This window comes from Carcharodon carcharias, chromosome 9 (assembly GCF_017639515.1).
Source record: "Carcharodon carcharias isolate sCarCar2 chromosome 9, sCarCar2.pri, whole genome shotgun sequence".
Classification (NCBI taxonomy): Eukaryota; Metazoa; Chordata; class Chondrichthyes; order Lamniformes; family Lamnidae; genus Carcharodon; species Carcharodon carcharias.
The window spans coordinates 82,254,840-82,275,408 of record NC_054475.1 but is presented as its reverse complement, the minus strand read 5'-3'; the positions used below and the strand labels follow the sequence as shown (position 1 = coordinate 82,275,408).

The window sequence follows — 20,569 nt, the reverse complement described above, 5'->3', positions numbered from 1 at the left end:
CAATTAGTTGGATTTTTTTTAACAACAACCTGATAGTTTCATGGTCTCTTTTACCGACGCTAGCTTCCTATTTCCAAATGTTTTGTATGTGTCCTGGTGGGATTCAAATGCATTTGCATGCTCTATTTTAATGTGTGGGATACTCACTTCAGACAGGTCTCCATTTTTCAAGTGAATTTTCGCCATGCTGCCAAGCCAAGTCTTCCTGAGTTCAGGTGTGCTGGCATACGACTTGGCTAAACTGTACTGAAGGTCCACCAGCATTTCGGGGTCCTTCTCATGCTCCTTCATCTGAGCAGTGGCCATAAATACCGTGCGAATTCTCTTAGTCAGATCTTTCACCTCACCTGGGAAAGCAGTTGCCTGCGTAAGGATGAAAGAAATGGGCTGTTAAAAAATTTAAAAGGTATGACCAGCTGCTCATCTTTCTTTGGAACCAGGCCCATTCACACACACATGATAAACATTAAGTGTTTATATTGCACCTTTAATATGATAACATGCCCCAGAGCAATTGGCAGGAATGATAGAAAGCAGAATTTGAAATTGAGCCAATTAGCTGGACAAAAGCTTGGTCAAAGAGTAAGCTTTAAGGAGCGCCTTAAAGAAATAAAGGGGAAGAGGGCCACAGAGGTTCAGGGATAAAGTTCTAGAGTTTAAGGCATAAGCAGTTAAAGGCTTGACTGTCGATGATAGGCTGACGGAAGTGGTAAATGCACAAGAGGCCAGTTGAGGAGAAGTGGATATCACAGAGAATTGGAGTCCTGGAGGACATCACAGAGAGAGTGAGGTAGGGAGGGGAGTGGCCATGGAGGGGTCTGAACGTGAGGATATGAATTTTAAATCTGAGGCATTGTTGGGCTGAGGGCTTAAGTAGGTCAGCAAGCACAGGGCTGATAGGTGAAAGGTATTTTGTGCAAGTTAGGATATGGGCAGTAGGGTTTTGAATGAGCTCAAATTTTCAGAGGGAAGATGATGGGAGGCCAGCCAGCAGAGCATTGGAATTGTCAAGTCTGGAAGTAGCAAACGCACAGGAGGGTTTCAGCAGCAGAGACACTGAACCAGGGACAAGGTCAGGCAATAGTGCAGATGGTGTCAGGCAATCACCCATGGCACTGCTCAGATCAAGTCAGAGCACACACTCATTTTCAAGGATAGCAGTGGTACCCTGTAAGGAAGGGCTTTGGGTCCACAGGCTTTTCCTTTTCCTAAATTCTTATGTTCTACTTAAAATAAAGAGTATCAGGATTCATTATTGGGGACAGACCTGGCTTAAGTACCTGTCCACTCAAAAAGAATGTATTCTCAGGATGTGGGCATCGCTGGCAAAGCCAGCATTTACTGTCCACCCCTAATTATCCTGAGAAGGTACTGGTGGTTGTGGTGGGGCTTTTCTTAAAGCACAGCAGACTGTATGATGGAGTGTGCAGTTCTGGTCGCCATATTATAAAAAGGATATAGAAGCATTGGAGAGGGTGTGGAGAAGATTAACATGGATGAGACCAGAAACATGTGGATATCCATGTTGGAGAAAGATCAATATAAGATAGTCACCAAGAAATCCAATAGAGAATTCAGAAGGAACTTCACCCATGGAGTGGTGAGAATGTGGAACTCGCTATGTCAGGGAATGCTTGAAGTGAAAAGTATTGACATATAGATATATTTTAGGGAAGCTAGGCAAGCAAATGAGGGAGAAGGGAATAGATGGTTACGATGAGAGATTTAGGTGAGGAAAGTTGGGAGGAGGCTCAAGTGGAGCATAAACAATGGCATGGACTGGTTGGGCCAAATGGCCTGTTTCTGTGCCGTATATCCTATGTAATATCCGACGTAAGGTACTTACATTGTGCAGAAAGACAGAGCATTTCCACGGTTAGCAATTGCCCTTCTATAAATTTACAGAAGGATTTTTCTTTTCACCAAAGTGTAAATATGTTAAAAAATTGTGCTCTAAACATCATTGCATGTTACCTGCTTCAAGTATGGAAGGGGGGGTGCGGGTGGAAGTTTAAATTTAAACACTTCATGCAAAGGCAATGAATCTAAATATAAGACTGGACAGGGAGGGAGATGGCAGGGAAAATTCATGGCAGCACTGAATAGATAATTGAGCAAGTTTCAATTTAACAGACAGCTGAATATTAATTCACTTCAAGGTTTCTTTTGTATTTGTGAACAAGAGCATGCGGGGTCAGGTGGGACTTAACTTGCACTGATAGCAGAGATACAGCAGCTGAGGAAACAATCTGCTCTACATCACATGCCACACTGTGTTACATTTAAAGCAGAGAAACCCACACATACCTTCAGAGCCCTGTCACTATTGGCAAAGTTATTGATAATTGAGAGCGAGTCCTGGAACCGAGACTCTCCAGTTAGAACCACGTCAGCTATCAGCCGGCTTACTGCAATTATAATCTGGAAAAAAAATAAAACTACACATTGTATATCATTTATGTACAAAATCTCCAACAATTTAAAACTCTTCAACAGAAAGATTCTTTTTCATTTTTCACCAGCTGAAATCCTTTGGATGTTGCTGCTGCTTGGGGCGACTCCTACCAGGAGATCTGCTGTCATGATATGTCACGCTCGTCTCTCTTGCAAAATCCTCACACATCCACTGTAGCTCGTCTGCATCCACTCTGTGATGTCTGTCATCCAACTACACCTAGGTCGACCCCTCTTTCTGCTCCCTCCACTTTGCCCTCTAGAAGAGGTCTCTGCAGCTTTTCAGCTCCAATCAAATGGCTGGAATACTGACATTTTCTTTTCTGGATGTCACTTATCAAATTTTCTTGCAATCTTAAAAAAAATTATTCTTTCATGGGATGTGGGCATCACTGGCAAGTCCAGCTTTTGTTGCCCATCCCTAATTGCCCTTGAGCTGAATGGCTTGCTAGGCCATTTCAGAGGGCAGTTAAGAGTCAATAAGGATGGCAGATTCCTTTCCCTAAAGGGCATTAGAGAACTAGATGGGTTTTTAGAACAATCGATGATAGGGTTTCATGGTCTCCATTATTAAGAATAGCTTTCAATTCAGATATTATTAATTGAATGCCACGGTGGGATTTTAACCCATGTTTCCCCAGAGTATTAGCCTGGGCCTCTGTATTACTAGTCCAGTGACATTATGACTACATCATCGTCTACCCCTACTTAAGCCCATTGGATGGCACAAGGTGAATTAGTGTGAGATGGGCTAAGGTTAGATCAGATGGCACCACTTTATTCCATGAGCAGTGTCAGTGTTAGATAAGTGAGACTACAGCTCACTTCCTGGTTGAACTTAAGATCACTAACTAAGTTTTAACCCCTCAGTCAACTGGGTGAAGACATGTTTACATTTGATATGCCAATCATATGGCTCATAGGAGACCGGTGGATCCTAGCTCACCCTTTGGCCAATCAGGATGAGGGAATTGGCTTTAGCGATGTAAATGCAAGACTCTGGGCAAGCAGGCATCAACCTCCCAGTGCCTGAGCTACAGGGACACCAACTGTAACAGCATTGTCTGCCGGAACATCACCTTGTGCTTCCCCATGCTCAGTGGGGGAAGGATTATGGAAGAGAGAGTGAACAAGACAGAGAGATAGAAGCAGGGAAGAGGGCACAGGGCTGAAGGCTGTGGGAAAGAGTGCGTGGGAGGAGATGGAGGTTGAGTTGGGGAAGGCAGAGGGCAAAGGCAGAGCCTGGTGCTAATCAGAACTGCAAATGGTTATGCTGTGCCTGGCACTATCTACCACTGTAACTGGGGTGGGCTGTGTTCAGCTCAAAGCATGAGAGTGAGGCTGAAAGCCACCATATTAGTCATTAACCATTAACACCCCATTGACCTTGTTTTTGACATCTTTTGCAATCTCTCCTTTGCTTCCACCTATCACTGGCCTTCTATCCAGCTTCATCTGTTTCAGCTCCCCTTAAACAGTGTATATTTCACCACATTTGTACTTCTCTTTAGCTCTGAAAGAGTCATACGGAGTCAAAACGTTAACTCTGTCTTTCTCTCCACAGATGCTGTGAGACCTGCTGAGTTTTTCCAGCATTTTTTGTTTTTGTTTCAGATTTCCAGCATCTGCAGTATTTTGCTTTTACCATATCAGTCATCATGGGGTTGCCACTTGGCTAAGTAATAAGCACTGAATTGCACTGGTCATTTGAAGGAAATAAATAACTCGTATTTATATAGTGCCTTTCATAACCTCGGCACACCCTAAAGCACGTTACAGCCAGGGAAGTACTTTTCCAAGTGTAGTCAGTGTTGTAATGTAACAAATACAGCAGCCAATTTGTGCACAGCAAGCTCCCACAAACAGCAAGGTGATAGTCACCAGATAATCTGTTTGAAAAGGTGCTGGTTGAGAGACACTGAGTATAAACCCCTGCTCTTCTCTGATCTAGTGTAATGGGATCTTCCACGTCCACCTAAGAGGGCAGACAGGACCTTGGTTTAACATCTCAGACAGGACAGTATACTCTCAGTACTGGACTGGAGTGGCCTTTGGGGCACAGGTCTCTGAAAAAGGACTTGAACCTACAACATTGTGACACAGAATGCACCAACTGAGCTACAGCAGATACTCTACTGTCATCTGGGAAAGTGACCAAATGGCATGGCAATCAGAGTCCATCAGATGTGTAATAAAAATCATCATGGCAACACCCTTGCCATGATGCTGAGCAGGGGATAATTAGATAGCTAGGAACGGTGTTGCTGCATCTGTGGATACATTATAACACAGTTGCATTCATGTAACACTTCCTTCAGTCTGAAAGGATATCTCACGGTGCAGGGATTCTGGGTATGATACTTGCAAGTATGACCTGTGCTGGGCCGAGAACTAAGCTTTGGGTTTAAAGTACTTCAGTCAGGACTGACCTGTAGGTGGGTTCTCAGGAAGCTCCTCTTCTTGGTGTACTCAAAGTTGTTCCTCATCAGCAAGTAGAGGAGTGCAGAGGCCTCGCTTCGAGTTGAGCTCAGTTTCGAGGTGCAACCTTTCAGGATTTCGTAGCAGAAGGTGGCGCAGATACTGTCCCGTCCTTTAAAAAACGTTGCTGGGAACTGGAGTGGAGGGGGTAAGGGTGGAAAAGAAAAGGGAATATCAAAGCATTTCAAAAGATGCTTTTTTATTCTTTCTGCCAAAGCAGACAAGTTTACATTTTCCCACATTATACTCTGCTAAATTTTTGCCCACTCACTTAACCTCTCTGTATCCCTTTGTAGACTCCTTATGTCCACTTCATAACTTACTTTCCTACCTATCTTTGTGTCATCAGCAAATTTAGCAACCATACATTCAGTCCCTTCATCCAAGTCATTGATATAGACTGTGGTTGAGGCCTCAGCACTGATCTCTGTGGCACTCCACTAGTTACAGCTTGCCAACCTGAAAATTACCCATTTATCCTTACTCTCTACTCCTATTAGCTATACAATCCTCCATCAATGATAATTTGTTACCTGCTACTCCATGAGGTCTTATTTTGCAAAGTAACCTTTAAAGTGACACATTTTCAAATGCCTTTTGGAAATACAAGTGCACCACATCTACAGGTTCCCCTTTATCCAAGTTATTACCTCCTCGAAGAATTCTAATAAATCAGTCAAACACGATTTGCTTTTACAATACCATGTTGACTCTGCCTAATTGCATTAAGATTTTTTAAATGCCCTGCAATAACCTCCTTAATAATAGATTGTAGTATTTCCCTATGACAAATGTAAGGCTAACTGGTCTGTAACTTTCAAGTAGTTGTCAGAATGTGACAGTGGTAACACCCCCAATAAACCACTTCAACAGGTGAACCAAACCAGGTGAGGGTAGCCTTCAGGTCTCCTAACCTTGGCAACTTTGGGATTTGTCTACATTGGCATGCAAAGACTGATTCCAGCAAACTGGATAGTTGAGACCAACCTAAGGTCCAAGAGTCTTGAAGGTGTGTCAGCACTGTGTTGTGGAAGACGCCATGGTCTCCTGGTCACCCATTGTATCCAGATCCATCTCCAGCCATCTAGACTCAACTTGTCATTGGATCAAGGTAGGTCAGGATGAGAGAGTGAGGTTGATGATGTGTAACTCTCCTTCACTATAGACCAACTTACGCGTAAGTCAGGTTTAACATCTTTCTATCACCTGCAATTTCCCCCACAAACGACACACTATCCTGACTTGGAACCATATGTCATTCCTTCACTGTCGCTAGGTCAAAATCCTGGATTTCTATCATCTGTGATCCATCACTTATCTGTTACAAGTCCTGTGGTGATGGCTGAAGGATGTAGCAAGTGTGGGTTCACTGGGAGCTGTAGCCGTGAACCTGCACACAGGTGGCTCAGGCCATAGAGTGGTTTTTCACTGGGGGGAAGAAGAAGTAGAACTCAGCAGCCCTGAGTGACTGAGCAGCTCTTTTCAGGACCACACTGTTCACCTCCCCAGTAGGAGGGAGGTTGCCCTAAGCGTTATTTGCTTCACCTCCCTGGCCAGCAGGCCACAACTGGCAGGGGTCCCATCAACACTTTTGTAAGTCAATTTCAAAAAAGAAAGTAAAGGTGGTAACGGCTACCATTGGGACTTGGAAGATGTGCACCCTCATGGGACAATGCCACAGCTGACAGACCAGAGAGAAGAGCTGCTCTTGTCAGTAGAGAGATAGCGAGGTACAACGTCCAGATTGCTTCCCTGAGTGTGACTCGTCCAACTGAGGAGGGTCAGCTTAAGGAAAGCGGTGTAGGTTACACGTTCTTTCGGAGTGACCGTGAAAAAGAACAACACGAAGCTGGTGTAGGCTTTGATGTTATGAATCATTTCATCGTTAAGTTAACGTGCCTTCCCAAGGTGTTACTGACTGTTTGATGGCGCTTAAATACCCATCGCACATCAATATACAAACAATTCTCATCAGTGTGCACCATGATTGAACCTGATGAAGTCTCTGATGGCCCCTGCTCCTTGATTTCTGCCGTGCCAAAGTCAAACTAATCATTCTTGCTGACTTCAACGCAAGAGTTGATGCAGGTCACCAGGCATGGGAAGGGGTCACTGGAAAAACTGGGGTTGGCAGCTTTAATAGCAATGGCCTCCTCTTGCTGAAGTCACCAGCACAGTTTTCCACTTCCCTAATTGCAACAAGATGTCTTGGATACGCTCCTGTTCTATGCATTGTTTCTATTTAACTGCGGCATCAACAGGCAGGATGTGTGCGTAACGAAAGCCATGTGCAACACTGACTGCTGGATTGACCACTGTCTTATCATTTCAAAGCTAAACATCGAAATCTATCCCACTAGACACCCTCAGGGCATGAAGGTCCAGATGCATCTCAATGTCCCAAGGTTCAAACAGGCAGTCATGAAGGAATCTCTCTCAGGGAAACTCAAGAGTCACCTGTGTACAGCGGAAATGGACACTCACTGCATTGAGGATGACTGGGTGACCTTCAGGGGTACAATGTGCTTTACTGCTCCAGGGTCCCTTGTACCTACTTCTCATAAGAATCAAGGTTGGTTTGATGAAAACAATGAGGTAATCCAGAAACTACTGGAGGAGAAACATCATTTCTACAGGGTTTACCTCAGTGACATGTCATCATTATCCAAGCACAATACCTTCCAAAACATCTACAGGACTGTCCAATGCAGGCCTGGAGAGATGCTAGATACTTAGATGAATCAGAAAGTAGCTGAATTTCAGGCATATGCAGACCACAAAGACTGGAACAGATTCTACACTGCTCTGAAATCTGTCCACAGCCCGCAGTCTACTGGTTTATTACCAATCCTTGGTGCCGATGGGTCAACACCGCTCACAGAAGGCGGCCAAATACTAGCAAGATGGAAAGCACTACACCCTCAATCGGCCTTCATCCATCAATGAAGAAGCAATCAACAGCTGGCACAGATTGTCATCAACTGTCCTCTTGATGCCCCTCTCGGACTGTTAGAAATGACGAATGCAATCAAATTCCTGTCTAAAGGCAAAGCTCCAGGAGCTCAAGCTATCCCAGCTGAGGTCTACAAGGCTGGAGGCCAATGCCAGTTCAAGAAGCTCACTGAACTCTTTAGTCAATGTGAGAGCAAGGAGTCATCCTGCAAGAATACAAAGATGACTCCATTGTCCAAGCAGAAAGGCACTCACCAATCCTGTGACAATCATAGAGGAATCTCATTCCTTTCCATCTCCAGTAACTTTCGCCACAATCCTTCTGAACCGCTTAATGCAACACCTTGACTTGGATCTGCTGCCAGAGTATCAGCGCCATTTCAGGAAAGGAATTACTGATAAGGTGTTTGCAGTTAGACAGCTTCAGGAGAAATGCCAAGAACAGACTATGGACCTCTACACCATGTTTGTTGACCTGACCAAGGCATTTGACACAGTCAGCCACGAGGACCTTTGGAAGGTAATGGAAATATAAGGCTGCCCTGAGGAATTCATCACAATGGTTTGACAGTTCCAGGACAGAGTGGTGGTATGTGTCCTGGGTGAGGGTGAGTCTTCTGACCCATTGCCAGTCACTCAAGGAGTGAAACAGTGCTGGCTGCTGGCACCAACCTCTTCAGCCATGCTCTCCAATGCCTTCCATGATGCTGATCTTGGCATCAAAATCAGATGCTAACAGGAAGCTGCTCAATTTGATTTTATTAATTGAATTTAAATTCCATCAGCTGCCGATGGGATTTGAACCCATGTCACCAGTGCACTAGACTGCCTCTGGATTACCAATCCAGTGACTTTATCACTACACCACTGTCTCTCCTTAAATTGACTCCCAGATCTGCAGTATTTTGGGGAGAGAATTTCCACTACCCCTTGTGTGCAAAAGTGATTCTTGATTTCCCTCCTGAATGGCCAGGCTCTAATTTTAAGATTTTATTCCTTTGTTTTGGGCTCCCCAACCAGAGGAATTAATTTCTCCATATCTATTATATCAAATTCTTATAACATTTTTAACACCTTGATCATATCACCTTTAAATCTTCTATTGATCAAGGGAGTACAATTCAGCCACCAGCTCTGCTAAAATGGACGAACATGGTTGGGATTTGTACGTAAGTGTCTCTGTTTCATTTGAGGCTCTCATTATCACATACTGTGCTCAGCTTACACATCACTTAATGGAACAGGGGCTTAAGTCATTACCTTGCTGATGAAGGCTCGTAAAGATGCAAATGCATGCTTCATGGCTGTCTCAGACTGACCGTTCGTCAGTAAGAGGAGGATGTCAAACACTTTCTTCATCAGAGGGTTGTGCCCATCATCTTCAAGAAGTTGGTTCTGAGTGAGGAACAAATTTCAAAATAGTGGATAAACCCCAACATTCAGACTATGCAGGCCATTCAAATAACTTACAAAAACAGGATTTTAGTGCACAACATCTTGAGTTGCTAGTCCAGTATTATGACCATTAGGCTACCTGACCTTTCTATATGATGCTGAAAGGGCACACACTGAAGTTGAACTGGATTTTCAAAGCAAGGAGAAAATGACCTTGTGCTAACCTTGAAATTTTGAATGAAGTATGACACTGTGTCCAAAACCGTGAGACACACTTCAGTGGCCAAGTTACCTTCCAGCAAGGACTGGTGGCTAATGTCTGCTTCACCTGTTCCGAAATCTGTGTAGCGATACAGGGAAAAAACATTTCAAATCCAAGGCAATATTTAATTGACCATCTTAAAATTATGCTAGATCTAGGATCATAATGGTGGTGAATATAGCAAAGTCATCAGCTGTCGTTAACAGATTGCTTCATAAGTGCTCTATATTTGTTTCGTAATTCACTGCCTTTTAACAGTCCATGATTACATAGCTGCATTAAAACTAGAAAAAAAATGCCTTTTTTCTAAACTTAAGCAATCTGCAAATCAACAAATTCAACCAAAATTCCTCTAACTGCATAATTGCTTTGAAGTTTTGCTCCTGACCCCGCCACCCCTGACACCAATTATAACGTGTGGAATATCAAACAGAACGAGAGGAGCGTTCAAGAGAATTTTGCACCTCTGCGTTCAGCCTTTTTATGTATTGAGTAACATGACAGCTGCAGTACAGCTTGGGAACTAGAGCTGGACCAGGAAGGAAAGATAGCTTTCCGACATGTTCTCTTCTCAACTTAAGGGTAGCAGGCCAGCAGCGGAGATCCTCATGCACAGCCAATCAGGATTCTTCTGCACTGGCATGAGTAATAACGTCCAGTCGGTCATAAAACTGCAGTCTGCCAGATGTGCCTCACTCTCCAAACATCAGTCCAAAATCAATAACTGGAAGGGCAGCAGCTTGAATTTATAAAAACGTTTAAAGATAATAAAAAATCTCACAGTGCCTCAGGCAGGATGTGAGGCAGAGGATACTGAGCTGTAGAAAAAGTACGGAGATTATTGACCATGTTTCAAGAGGTTTTAGGTATTTAGAGACTTGGCGATCTAGGGCTGAAGCCCTAGGGTACAGCATGAACTATAGTTTAATTCAAATAAAAAATCCTTCATTCAAATGTTAATATTCAAGGGAGTAAAATTCTGCATCTTGAATTGCACCAGGCTCCCTCTCCTGAAACAGGTGGTTATTATAGAGGGAGTTACTATATAACCAGGCTTCACATCATCAGTCTCCCTGGGGCATCACCCAATAAGATAACATCGATGGAGGAGGATTTCCACTGCAGGTCAAGGATTTGCATCTTGGACTTTCTCAAGGATATCGACTATCAGAACTGTCAGTTGTTGGGTTTGATTTGAAATAGTTGGTACTGCTTTTTTCTGTCTGAAGACTATTTAAACCACCCAGAAATAAGATCACTTTCTCAATCTCACCTTTGCTATCAAGGAAGTTTATTTCCAAGGAAAATAAAAACAACTTAATAGCATAATGTTAAATGTACTTTACATATACCTTTTTAAAAAGGCTGAGTATGTACAAGGGTCAGAATATTTTATTTTCGAAGGCTTGTTTTGAGGAAAAATAACTACCCAGCTTAATTTTGTTGAGAGCTACTCTTTGATTTTCATCAAACAATGCGACCTAATTTTAACATCAACACACATAGAAATACACACATGTACACACAAACATGCCCTCAAACACAAATACACAACAGACATGCAAATATACAGAAACACTCACACAGAAACAAACACATACATACTCACACTCAAAAACATACACACACGCACACACGAATGCACAAACACAAAAACACATGCACAATCTCACACACGTGCAACGCACATCCACACACACATATGGAGAGACACACACACACACACACACACACACACACACACATGGAGACACACACAAACAGAAACGCTCGCACAGAAACACGCACACACACACGGAAGCACTGATCTGGAAATGTTTGATCACAGACATCTGCTTGCTGCTGGGAGTAAAGCTTTTGTTTAATGTTTTAAAAAAAAAGATACATCAAAAGCAGATGGAGTGAAACCAAGACAAATCTGGCTAAAAGAATCGTAACTAGCAGTTCAGAATATCCAAAATCCTGACTTATTTACAGATCAATACTTTCCTGGTAATCCTAGAAACAGTGGAAGAAAATTCCACACACAGACACATACATATTTAAAATTGTGAGGAGTGCTCTTTCTCTCTACTCGCATTGCCATAGGGGAAGCAGTGCTTTGAGTGACAGCTGATGTTAATTTCATCATCTGCAACCTACAAGACCCTGGCAACAACCAAGGAAAGAGAGAGTGTGAGAGTGAGTGAGTGAGAGTGAGTGAAAGCCATCAGCAGCTCACAGTGAGATGATAACACAAGTAACAACAAACAGCCCAGACTTGGGGAGGGAGAGAGGGAAGGAGAAGGGCAATGTATAAAAATGCAGAAGCAGTGTGTTGTGTTATAGATTCCTTTGGTGTGTCATTGATAAGATCTTGAAGCTTGTAAGTTTAAACATGAACCATTTATTGGTAATCCTTAACTTTGTACAGCTCCCAGTTACTGCCATGTATGGTGCTGCTCCCTTGCAGGTTCTTTCTACACTGTTCTCTGAGTCTATTACCATGTGACTCTATGCATCATACCATGGATGGTGCTAGCCTCCAGTCCCAGGTTAACCCTTGATCTGCCGAACACCTTTACATTACGGCAGCATACAGGCACACGCAACACAGTGTCACAGTACGGTCATCTGGTTGCGAGTGCAAAAGTTCCCGGACAGGATCCAACACTGGGTACAATAGATTGGATACAAAGCACAAGGAACAGAAACCAGCAAAGTTTAAAGCCTCTACTTGTTCCTGGCAACAATCCAGTGGGTCCAGGACTGTTGTAGCACCACAAGTGACAAGTCTAAGAATTGTGGAGCCAGTTGAGAAAACTGATTTCGGAGCTTTGGACTGGAGAGGTCACAGTTTATGTAAAGGGGTGACCTATATTTCAATATTTTGAATTATCCGGCCTCCGCTCCCCCATCTTTAATTTTTCGCTAGCTATTTGTAAGGTTTTGAGGTTGCATTTCCCACTGCTCTCACGTAGTGTGAACACTGGTACTGGGGATGGGAATTATATTTGAGTGTGTTTAAATTGATAAACAACAGTATACAGAGGCCAGGGTAAAATGCATCATCAACAGAATGTTGTTACTCGGTCAAGTTGTTCATGAACAATCTGGCCGTGAATTACTCTTCCCACAATGTAATTTCACTGAGTACGTAGTGTAAGGGATAAGGTGAGTGCGTGCATGTGTTTGGACTTACTGTGGTTAAGGGTGAATGAGCTGTCTACATGGCCAATCTGCTGCAGTCGGGCATGCATCGCTCCTGCTCGGCTCCGAAGAGCTGGCATTGTCTGGGACCTCCTTTCAGCCACAGAGTGTTTGGAGCCTGATCCTTCTTGAGTCCTGAAAAGAGAAATGTAATTATAAACTCCTTCTTCATCTCCTTCAAAATGTAACAAATCCTTAGATCATGAAACATGTAGTACGTATTAAATCAGATATTGCAAATTCACATCATTATTCATTCAAGCTAAAACTGCTTGGGGTAAAGCTAAATGTATCTGGGTAATATTTAGAACTGCAATTCAGCATAATCTGAGGCCACACAATATATTTACAAGCGTGAATAATGCAATTACTGGCCTTTAAAGAGCCCAGTGGAATGGGGGTTATGAGAAAGCGCCAGCAGTAAAGAATGGCCAAAGTTGCGTACGTATAAAATATTGTATCGTTCATGACCTCAGGATGTCCATGAACACTTTGCAGCTGATGAAGTTCTTCTGAAGTGTAGAGGGGTCTTTTACATCCACCTGAATGGGCAGATGGCGCCTCAGTTCAATGTCTCATTATGATCTGATAGTTCGTCAGGGCAGAAGGTTTTATTTGAGCTGGGGGTTGATGGCAGTATTGAAAGAGAAGGGTATCAGTGGATAGGGAATGTTTCTAATATTAACAGGAATGGAAGGGAAGGTGCATAGCCAGCACTTTAATGGAAATAAAGTTAAGGGACAAGGAGGTGGATCTCTTGGACAAGATGAACTCAGGGCAGGTGTACAGTGAGGGGACCATTGGGTGGAAGCTGGAGACAGACAAATCTTTGGAGCTAGAGTGGCGAAGGGGGTGCAATCGGGGGAGAGGTTTGTCCTCAATCCTGTTGAAATCCATGATCTCCTCATGCTTCCTGCTGGAGGTGCGGGTGGAGGGCTTGGGGAGAGAGGAATGGAGAGTCAGGGAATTATCACTGCTCTTTGGATTGATCCAGGACTAGTGGCCATTAGTGTTTGATGTGACCTAGCAGGATCTGGTGATGGATGGCAAATCCAGTTGTATGTCAGGCATGGTCTATTGTACATCCACCGGATGTGAGGAGGTGAAGAGGGAACAACATACCAGGGGTAAGAACAAGGTTGGGAGAGAGCAAGGAGTTTGTTGATAACACGGATAGAGGTGAGGGAGTGGTTGAGCTGAAGTATTGGTCAAAGGAGTTTTGCAGTGAATGGAAAGCCAAAGGCAGGGCTGTTGGGGGTTTGCAAGTTCAGTTATAAGTGAGGTGGGGAGAGTTTTATCCATAGTGGACACTGAAGGAAGAGGGATTAGGAGATGTGAATAATGAGGGATAGAAAGAAATGGTTGGAGATGGCTGTGTCTGTGATCTAGAACATTGGAACAGAGAGTTTGAAGGGTTGCCATTAAAATGAGATGGAGTGTTTATATGGAGGGAGAGATGTAGGGAGAACAATCTGCCAGACTTCCCCATGTCCTTCAATATGTTTCTTTTATAAGTAACTATCGAAGCAACTGTGCAATAGAAATTGGCAGCGTGTCTACTTCATATGCAGTTAGATAACGGTGTGGAAGAATAACCTTGTTATTTCATTTTAATTTGATAGAACACTCCTGAAACAAACACACTTTTAACTGGGGACTCAGGTGTTCTTAATTAAACCATTTGCAGTACCTTACTATGTATCTCCGGCCCATGTATCTGAACTGATGAAGACACACCCTGGAACAAGAGAACAGTCAATGATTCATGTTTTATGGTTTGCTTTGGTCATGTCTGTCAGGCTACATAATCGTATCATTTATTCAAAGAGTTTACGTTTCTCGGTAGTCACTGCACCAAATAAGGGGGTTGAACTCATTCCAGGTGCCATTAAGGGAATGTATGAAGCAGCAAAATGATTGTGGCCAATGGATGCACAGGAGTGAGTCTCCATCACACACACTGGAGGCTGCACTGTGTGACAATGTGAACATAAGAACACAAGAAAAAGCAGGAGTAGACCACAGGGCCTGCTGAGCCTGCTCCACCATTCAATGAGGTCATGGCTGATCTTGGGCTTCAACTCCACTTTCCCGTCCTCTCCCCATTTTCTTCAATTTACTGAGAGACTAAAAATCTATCTCATCTTTAAATATATCCAATAATGGAGCATCCACAGCCCTCTGGGGTAGAGAATTCCAAAGATTCACAACTGTTTGAGTGAAGAAATTTCTCCTCAGCTCATTCCTAAATGATCGTCCCCTTATCCTGAGATTGTGCCTCACATTTCAGATTCCCCAGCTAGGGGAAACAACCTCTCAGTATCTATCCTGTCATAATCTTGCATGTTTCATTGAGACCACATCCCATTCCTAACTGGGGGGGGGGGGCTGCACTGAGAGAATCACTATTGTGAAGAGATATGTTGGTTTATTGTGCAATGTCAGATGACATTAACGGCAGCTGTTTTTAATTGTTCTACCCACTGATTCAGTCATCTCACACTCCAGATGAGTGGTTGATCAGAATACCTCACAGTTATTTCCAGGTATTATTTCCATCTTGATTACGTGGCATATTTGGCATCAGTGGTACCACCTCCCGTGTTGCATTCAACACTAATGCCCCTGTTAGAAGTCAAAGATCAATGCTGGCCGTGGGTCTGGGCGGATTACCAGTATGCTGAAATTCCAGCAAAGAAACAGGCCACCTTGTGCCAGGGATTACCCTCCACACGAACAAGTGTTCCTTCACAGCTCTCATTTTAATCTGGAAATTGGAATAAATAAAATATTAAGCCTCCTTGCTTGTAGCATTCCCAAGGTGGTACTTACTCCAAAATTGTGAGGTAATCTATTAATTCTTGAGAGGACATTTTGTTCCAGTATGCCAGCAGAGCATCTTCAAAAGAAAAAAACAAAAGGAGGTTTACAACTTGTTAAAGACTGAAATGCGTTGTCACATTCCTCTATAAATAAATCTTCATTTTTCGTAGTTTTCAGTAAGTTAACTGAGTCTTTATTAACAAGTAGAACTATTTACACGGGTACAGTAAAGGGTGCTGGTTAGGACCTATCTCCATGCTTAGGTCTTATCCCGTCTCTGCTCAACACTACACTGACCCCTGCTTTTGGGTCAGGTGCATTCTTACATCACTGTGCGGACAGTGCTGTATGCAGTTCTGCATTAGCCCGGAATGTGCCAGATCCTTGCACTATAGTATGCAGCCTTGGGATAATGGCACTGAGGCTCAATCCAATGTCCTCAACTAAGTGTTCAGAAGCTCAGTGCCTCCTTTTTCTCGCACAAAGACAATAGTTCCATGAGCATTCCTGTTTGAGCTTTCGTAGATGTAGGGGCTGGGTATTGGAGTGGACACAGCATGGAGTTGGCACTGGGGAACTCTGGCAGTTTTATGTAACCACAAGAAATATCTGACACACATCAGTCATCAGCAACTGAGCACTAAGATCACCAATGGCAGTGTTACTTACCCTGAATTGCATAGAAATGAGAACATGGAAACAGCCTGCGTGCTTGCCCGGTTCATCTGTTCTTAAATGTTAATACAGTCGCTGCTTCAATCTCGAACTCTAGGAGTGCACTCCACAGAATCATCAGCCTCTGAGAAATAGTTTCTCTTGCTTTCTGCCCTAGCCCTCATATCTCTGACCTTTTGTTCCGGACCGTTCCACCACTAGAAATAGTCTATCCACTCTCGGCCACTGCTTTATGAATTAAAACATCTCCAACAAATCATGCTTTCACCTCCTGTAATATGATAAATACAGCTCCACACATTCAGTTATTTCCTTGTACTTAATACTCCTCCTTGTAGGCAGCAGCCTAGTGAACCTAATGCCTCAACATCTGCCCTATCATGAGGAGTCTAACACTACAAACAATACGGCAACTGTGACATCATTAGGTTTTTTATCAACTTTTTATTCTAGGTGCAGCTTTTAATATCTTGAAGACCTGAACCCCCAAATCCTTTTGCTGTTACACATCCCATGTGACATTTAATTATTTATTTTTTTTAAACCAAAACTTACTATCTCACATTGAATTCCAATTGCTACATGTTTTGACCACTCCGCCACATTACCAATATCTCCTTTCAGCTTCCTTTGATCTCCAGGCCTAGTCCAGTGCACTATCTGGACCATGATCCACTCTGACTGAGCTAGTATGGTAGCAGCTCTATGTAACCACTGCAGCCAACAGCACACACAACATATTGAAAGCCGTGCCAACAACTAAAGATGCACACACCATAAGATAATTTCTTATGACTGTAAAAATGTCATGTGCCATGAACAATCTTGGGCCCTCCCAATTCTTCCAGAATGAGTGTGACAGCACACAAGTACAAGCAAGAACACACGTCGAGTTCATTGCCTGAAGTAGTTTTAATGTGTTTGGTTGTTTTTTCTTTCCTCCCTCATGGCAAATTGTTCAGTTTTTACTCAGGCTCAGGACAGCCCTGGGCTGTTCACTTACTGACAATCAATTCCCTCAGCTGATCAAGTTTGTCATTTTGATTTAAGCTAGCCCCACTTCTTACAGCAGACAAACTGGTCCCTGGCTCATGTGAACATTCATGTAAAGCGGCATTCTTTCAAGGTAGACTTTGGCCTAAACCACTTTGTATTCTCACACTCCTCCATCACTGTCCAGGGTTTGAAAAGTGCAAGTTAAGTAATTTACCATTCCAACATTGAACTATTGGATTCCACATCACAAGTTCAAATTCTTATATTTGAAAGCTCAGCAATTTATTCAAGTTTTGCATCAGGATGCTTGACTCTGTTTGCCTCTTAGGCAATCACGTTTTCATTTATTGCTCTATTCACCAATGTTTGAAAACCTACCACTGAACTGGGCCTTCATTCAACTATTGGTCAATGGACATGAATAATAGTCATAACATTTCTTACAATGGTATTGAAGAGGTCTTTGAAATAATTAAAGGAATAGATAGAATTCCTAATGAGAGATGACACAAGCTTAACTGACTGGGGAGTACCAGGATGAGAGAGCAGGAATAGACTGGATATTAGGTGGTCCTTCTTTTCCCAGAGATTCGTGAGGATCTGGAATATATTCCTGGCTCCTGTGGTGGGTACTGGCACTTGGTCTTTAAGAGGGAATTGGACTTGATATGTGAAAGTTAGTGTCTTTATAAATAACATACATCTCATGTGACCTCCTGGGCTGCTTTCAATTACCCAAGGGAGAATCAGAGAGAATTTCCAAAGTATTTTTTTTACTCTTATTGGCTCTGGGTTTTCTGTGTCTCCCATGGCTTCAGGGATGTCAGAGGGGAAGGGGTGGGGAGGGGGTAAGTGTTCAGTCACAATGCTCCAGCCATCATGATGTGTGGGTCAGGTTTGATGGACCAGCTAGTCATTTCCTGTCCATGCATCTCGTATTCTGGTATGGGATTGGAAGTCAGTACTTTCTCAGAATAAAATGCCAAGAGGAATATGACGTACCTTCCGAGATAGTTTTAACAATGTGAAGGAAGCACATAAGGAGACTTCTGGCTTCATACTGATCCAGCTTGCTGTATTGGGATATGCTGCTTTCAGTTGAGCTCCTTCTTTGGTGACTCTAAGAGACATGTTCATGAACAAACGTACACAGGAACAATCAGAATACAACCACATCCAGAACTTTTTCTCTATAATCCATTGGGTAACATCCTGGATAAATCTGCAGTGGTTCACACAGAGCAACTCAACGTCTAGGTCAGGCGCAGATTGGAGCTTTTTCTGCTCTGCTCCAACTCGTCATCAAGAAGCTTTATAAATCCAATAAGGCCTTCGAATGTGATTATCAAATTGAATACCAATTGCCACTGAACTCATAGAACCTCACAGCACAGGAGGAGGCCATTTGGCCCATCATGCCTGTGCCAGCTCTTTGAAAGAGCTCTCCAATCAGTCCCAGTCACGCACCCTCTCCCCATAACGCTGAAAAGTTCTGAGTCAATTAGTGCTATCATAATTCATTTTACATTGGATCTGTACAGTCAGCCAAGAGAGGAGACTTTCATCTGATCAACTTGGGATAGATTTAAACCGAGACCCCATAAGTAGCTATAGATGGTTGCAGCACAGGGGATGCGACTGGACTCCTTGTTTCTGCATCACAGTTTTGCTAGAATAATTCAGAACTAATTCCCTGCTCCTTTCTCTCCACTACATGCAACTGGAATGCCCACCATTCTTGTACCAACTCCCACTACCCTGTCCTTACCAAATTTCAATGACTCCCAGACCCCAGAGAAACTATTTCAAGATCCTCACATTATTTTTCAAATTAGTCTGAAGTCCTCATTTCTATTGGACGTGAACAGATATAAACTGCGATACACATGGAGAAAGGACATTGTTGCTTCACATGCACCCCGATCTTGCCATAGGTTTTCAGTTATGGTTTACAGGGTTGGACAATCTAAGTGTGGGTGGTTTGAAACATGCTCTACTATCACATCATGATATCAGAAGTAGATGCAAAAAAGGAAATGTCATAGATGTTAATAGTTCAAAGAGATTCTTTTACATAGTCAACGGAATTCCGTCTTTCATCAGCCCTCTCAGATGTGTACGTATTAAACTCAATGCTCAAGGAGCCTCTGGAATCATCACGCTTCAGGCCTGGAACACAAGATGCACCATAACCTGTAGATACAAAAGGAAGGGGTTTGCCAGCCACCGCACTGTCTTATCAATCCTTCAACGTAAGTGAGCTGGATTCAGAAACTCAATGCAACATGTCAAATTTGCAGCTGATACCAACCGAGGAGGAAACACGGAACCAGAGGAGGCAGCTCAGAAATTACCAAATGGGTTGGAAAAAAGTATGTAAGTGGCTAGAACAGCAGCATCATCACAAGAACACAACATCAGAAACTTAATGCAGACTAGTGGAAAATGCTGCACACAGAAAAAAAACAAAGTGACTTGCATTCCATGGCTGGTACTGAAATAGCTAAAAATGAAGCTTCTATTTTCAGCTTCCAATAAATCCACCCATTGCAGAACAGCAATTAACAAGGTTAATGGAACATTGAATCACTTCGCCAAACCAGGAGAACAGATGTCAGTGGAAGTCATAGTCAAACTGTACTAAGCTCTCAGACTTCACCTTGACAACTCTATCCGGTTCTTGTCATCAAGGTACAAGAATGATATTCAACAACAACCTGCATTTATATAGCAACAAAATATCACACAAAATCTGACATTGAGCCATATATGGACATATCATAGCAGATAACCAAAAGCTTGGTCAGATATACCCTCTGCTGCTGAGGCACTAAATTCTGGAATTCCCACCCCAAACCTCATCGTTTCTCTGCCTCTATTTCCACTTTTAAAAGAGGGAATAAAAACAGAGAAGCAATGAAATTTAGGGTGTGAATTCCAGAGCTTAGGGCCTGAAGGTATGGCTGTCAATGCTGGTCAGGGGGTGGGAGGTTAAGTTCTATTAAATAATGAATAATTGGTCAGTGGTATCACTCTCCCCTCAAGCCAGAAAGTGGGTTCAAGCCCTCTAGCATTAAATCTAGGCTGACACTCCAGTTCTGAGCGGGTTCCTCATTGCCGGAGGTGCCATCTTTCAGATGCGATCTTGAATCAAAACCCCGTTTGCCACCTCAGGTGAATGTAAAAGTTCACGGTACTATTTCGGAGAAGGTTAGGGGAGTTCTTCTCACTGTCCTGGTCAATATTTATCCCTCAACCAACAACTCGAAAACAGATTATCTGGCCATGCATCCCATTGCTATGTGTGGGAGCTTGCTGTGCACCAATTGGCTGCTGTGTTTCCTA

The 20,569-nt window shown here is 43.1% G+C and overlaps 1 protein-coding gene across 3 annotated transcripts in view; it reads right to left on the bottom strand.

The window, feature by feature from the left end:
• The window catches only part of dock11 (dedicator of cytokinesis 11), a 274,194-nt gene that overhangs the window by 91,517 nt on the left and 162,108 nt on the right, over positions 1-20,569 (bottom strand). For all 3 annotated transcript variants that reach the window (XM_041195297.1, XM_041195295.1, XM_041195296.1), the window contains 10 exons: positions 19,299-19,417; positions 18,227-18,344; positions 15,563-15,629; positions 14,421-14,468; positions 12,723-12,865; positions 9,504-9,619; positions 9,145-9,279; positions 4,884-5,066; positions 2,308-2,421; positions 148-363 (listed from right to left, as the gene is read on the bottom strand). In XM_041195297.1, coding sequence (XP_041051231.1) covers positions 148-363; positions 2,308-2,421; positions 4,884-5,066; positions 9,145-9,279; positions 9,504-9,619; positions 12,723-12,865; positions 14,421-14,468; positions 15,563-15,629; positions 18,227-18,344; positions 19,299-19,417 — 1,259 coding nt within the window. The remainder of the gene's footprint in view (positions 1-147; positions 364-2,307; positions 2,422-4,883; positions 5,067-9,144; positions 9,280-9,503; positions 9,620-12,722; positions 12,866-14,420; positions 14,469-15,562; positions 15,630-18,226; positions 18,345-19,298; positions 19,418-20,569) is intronic.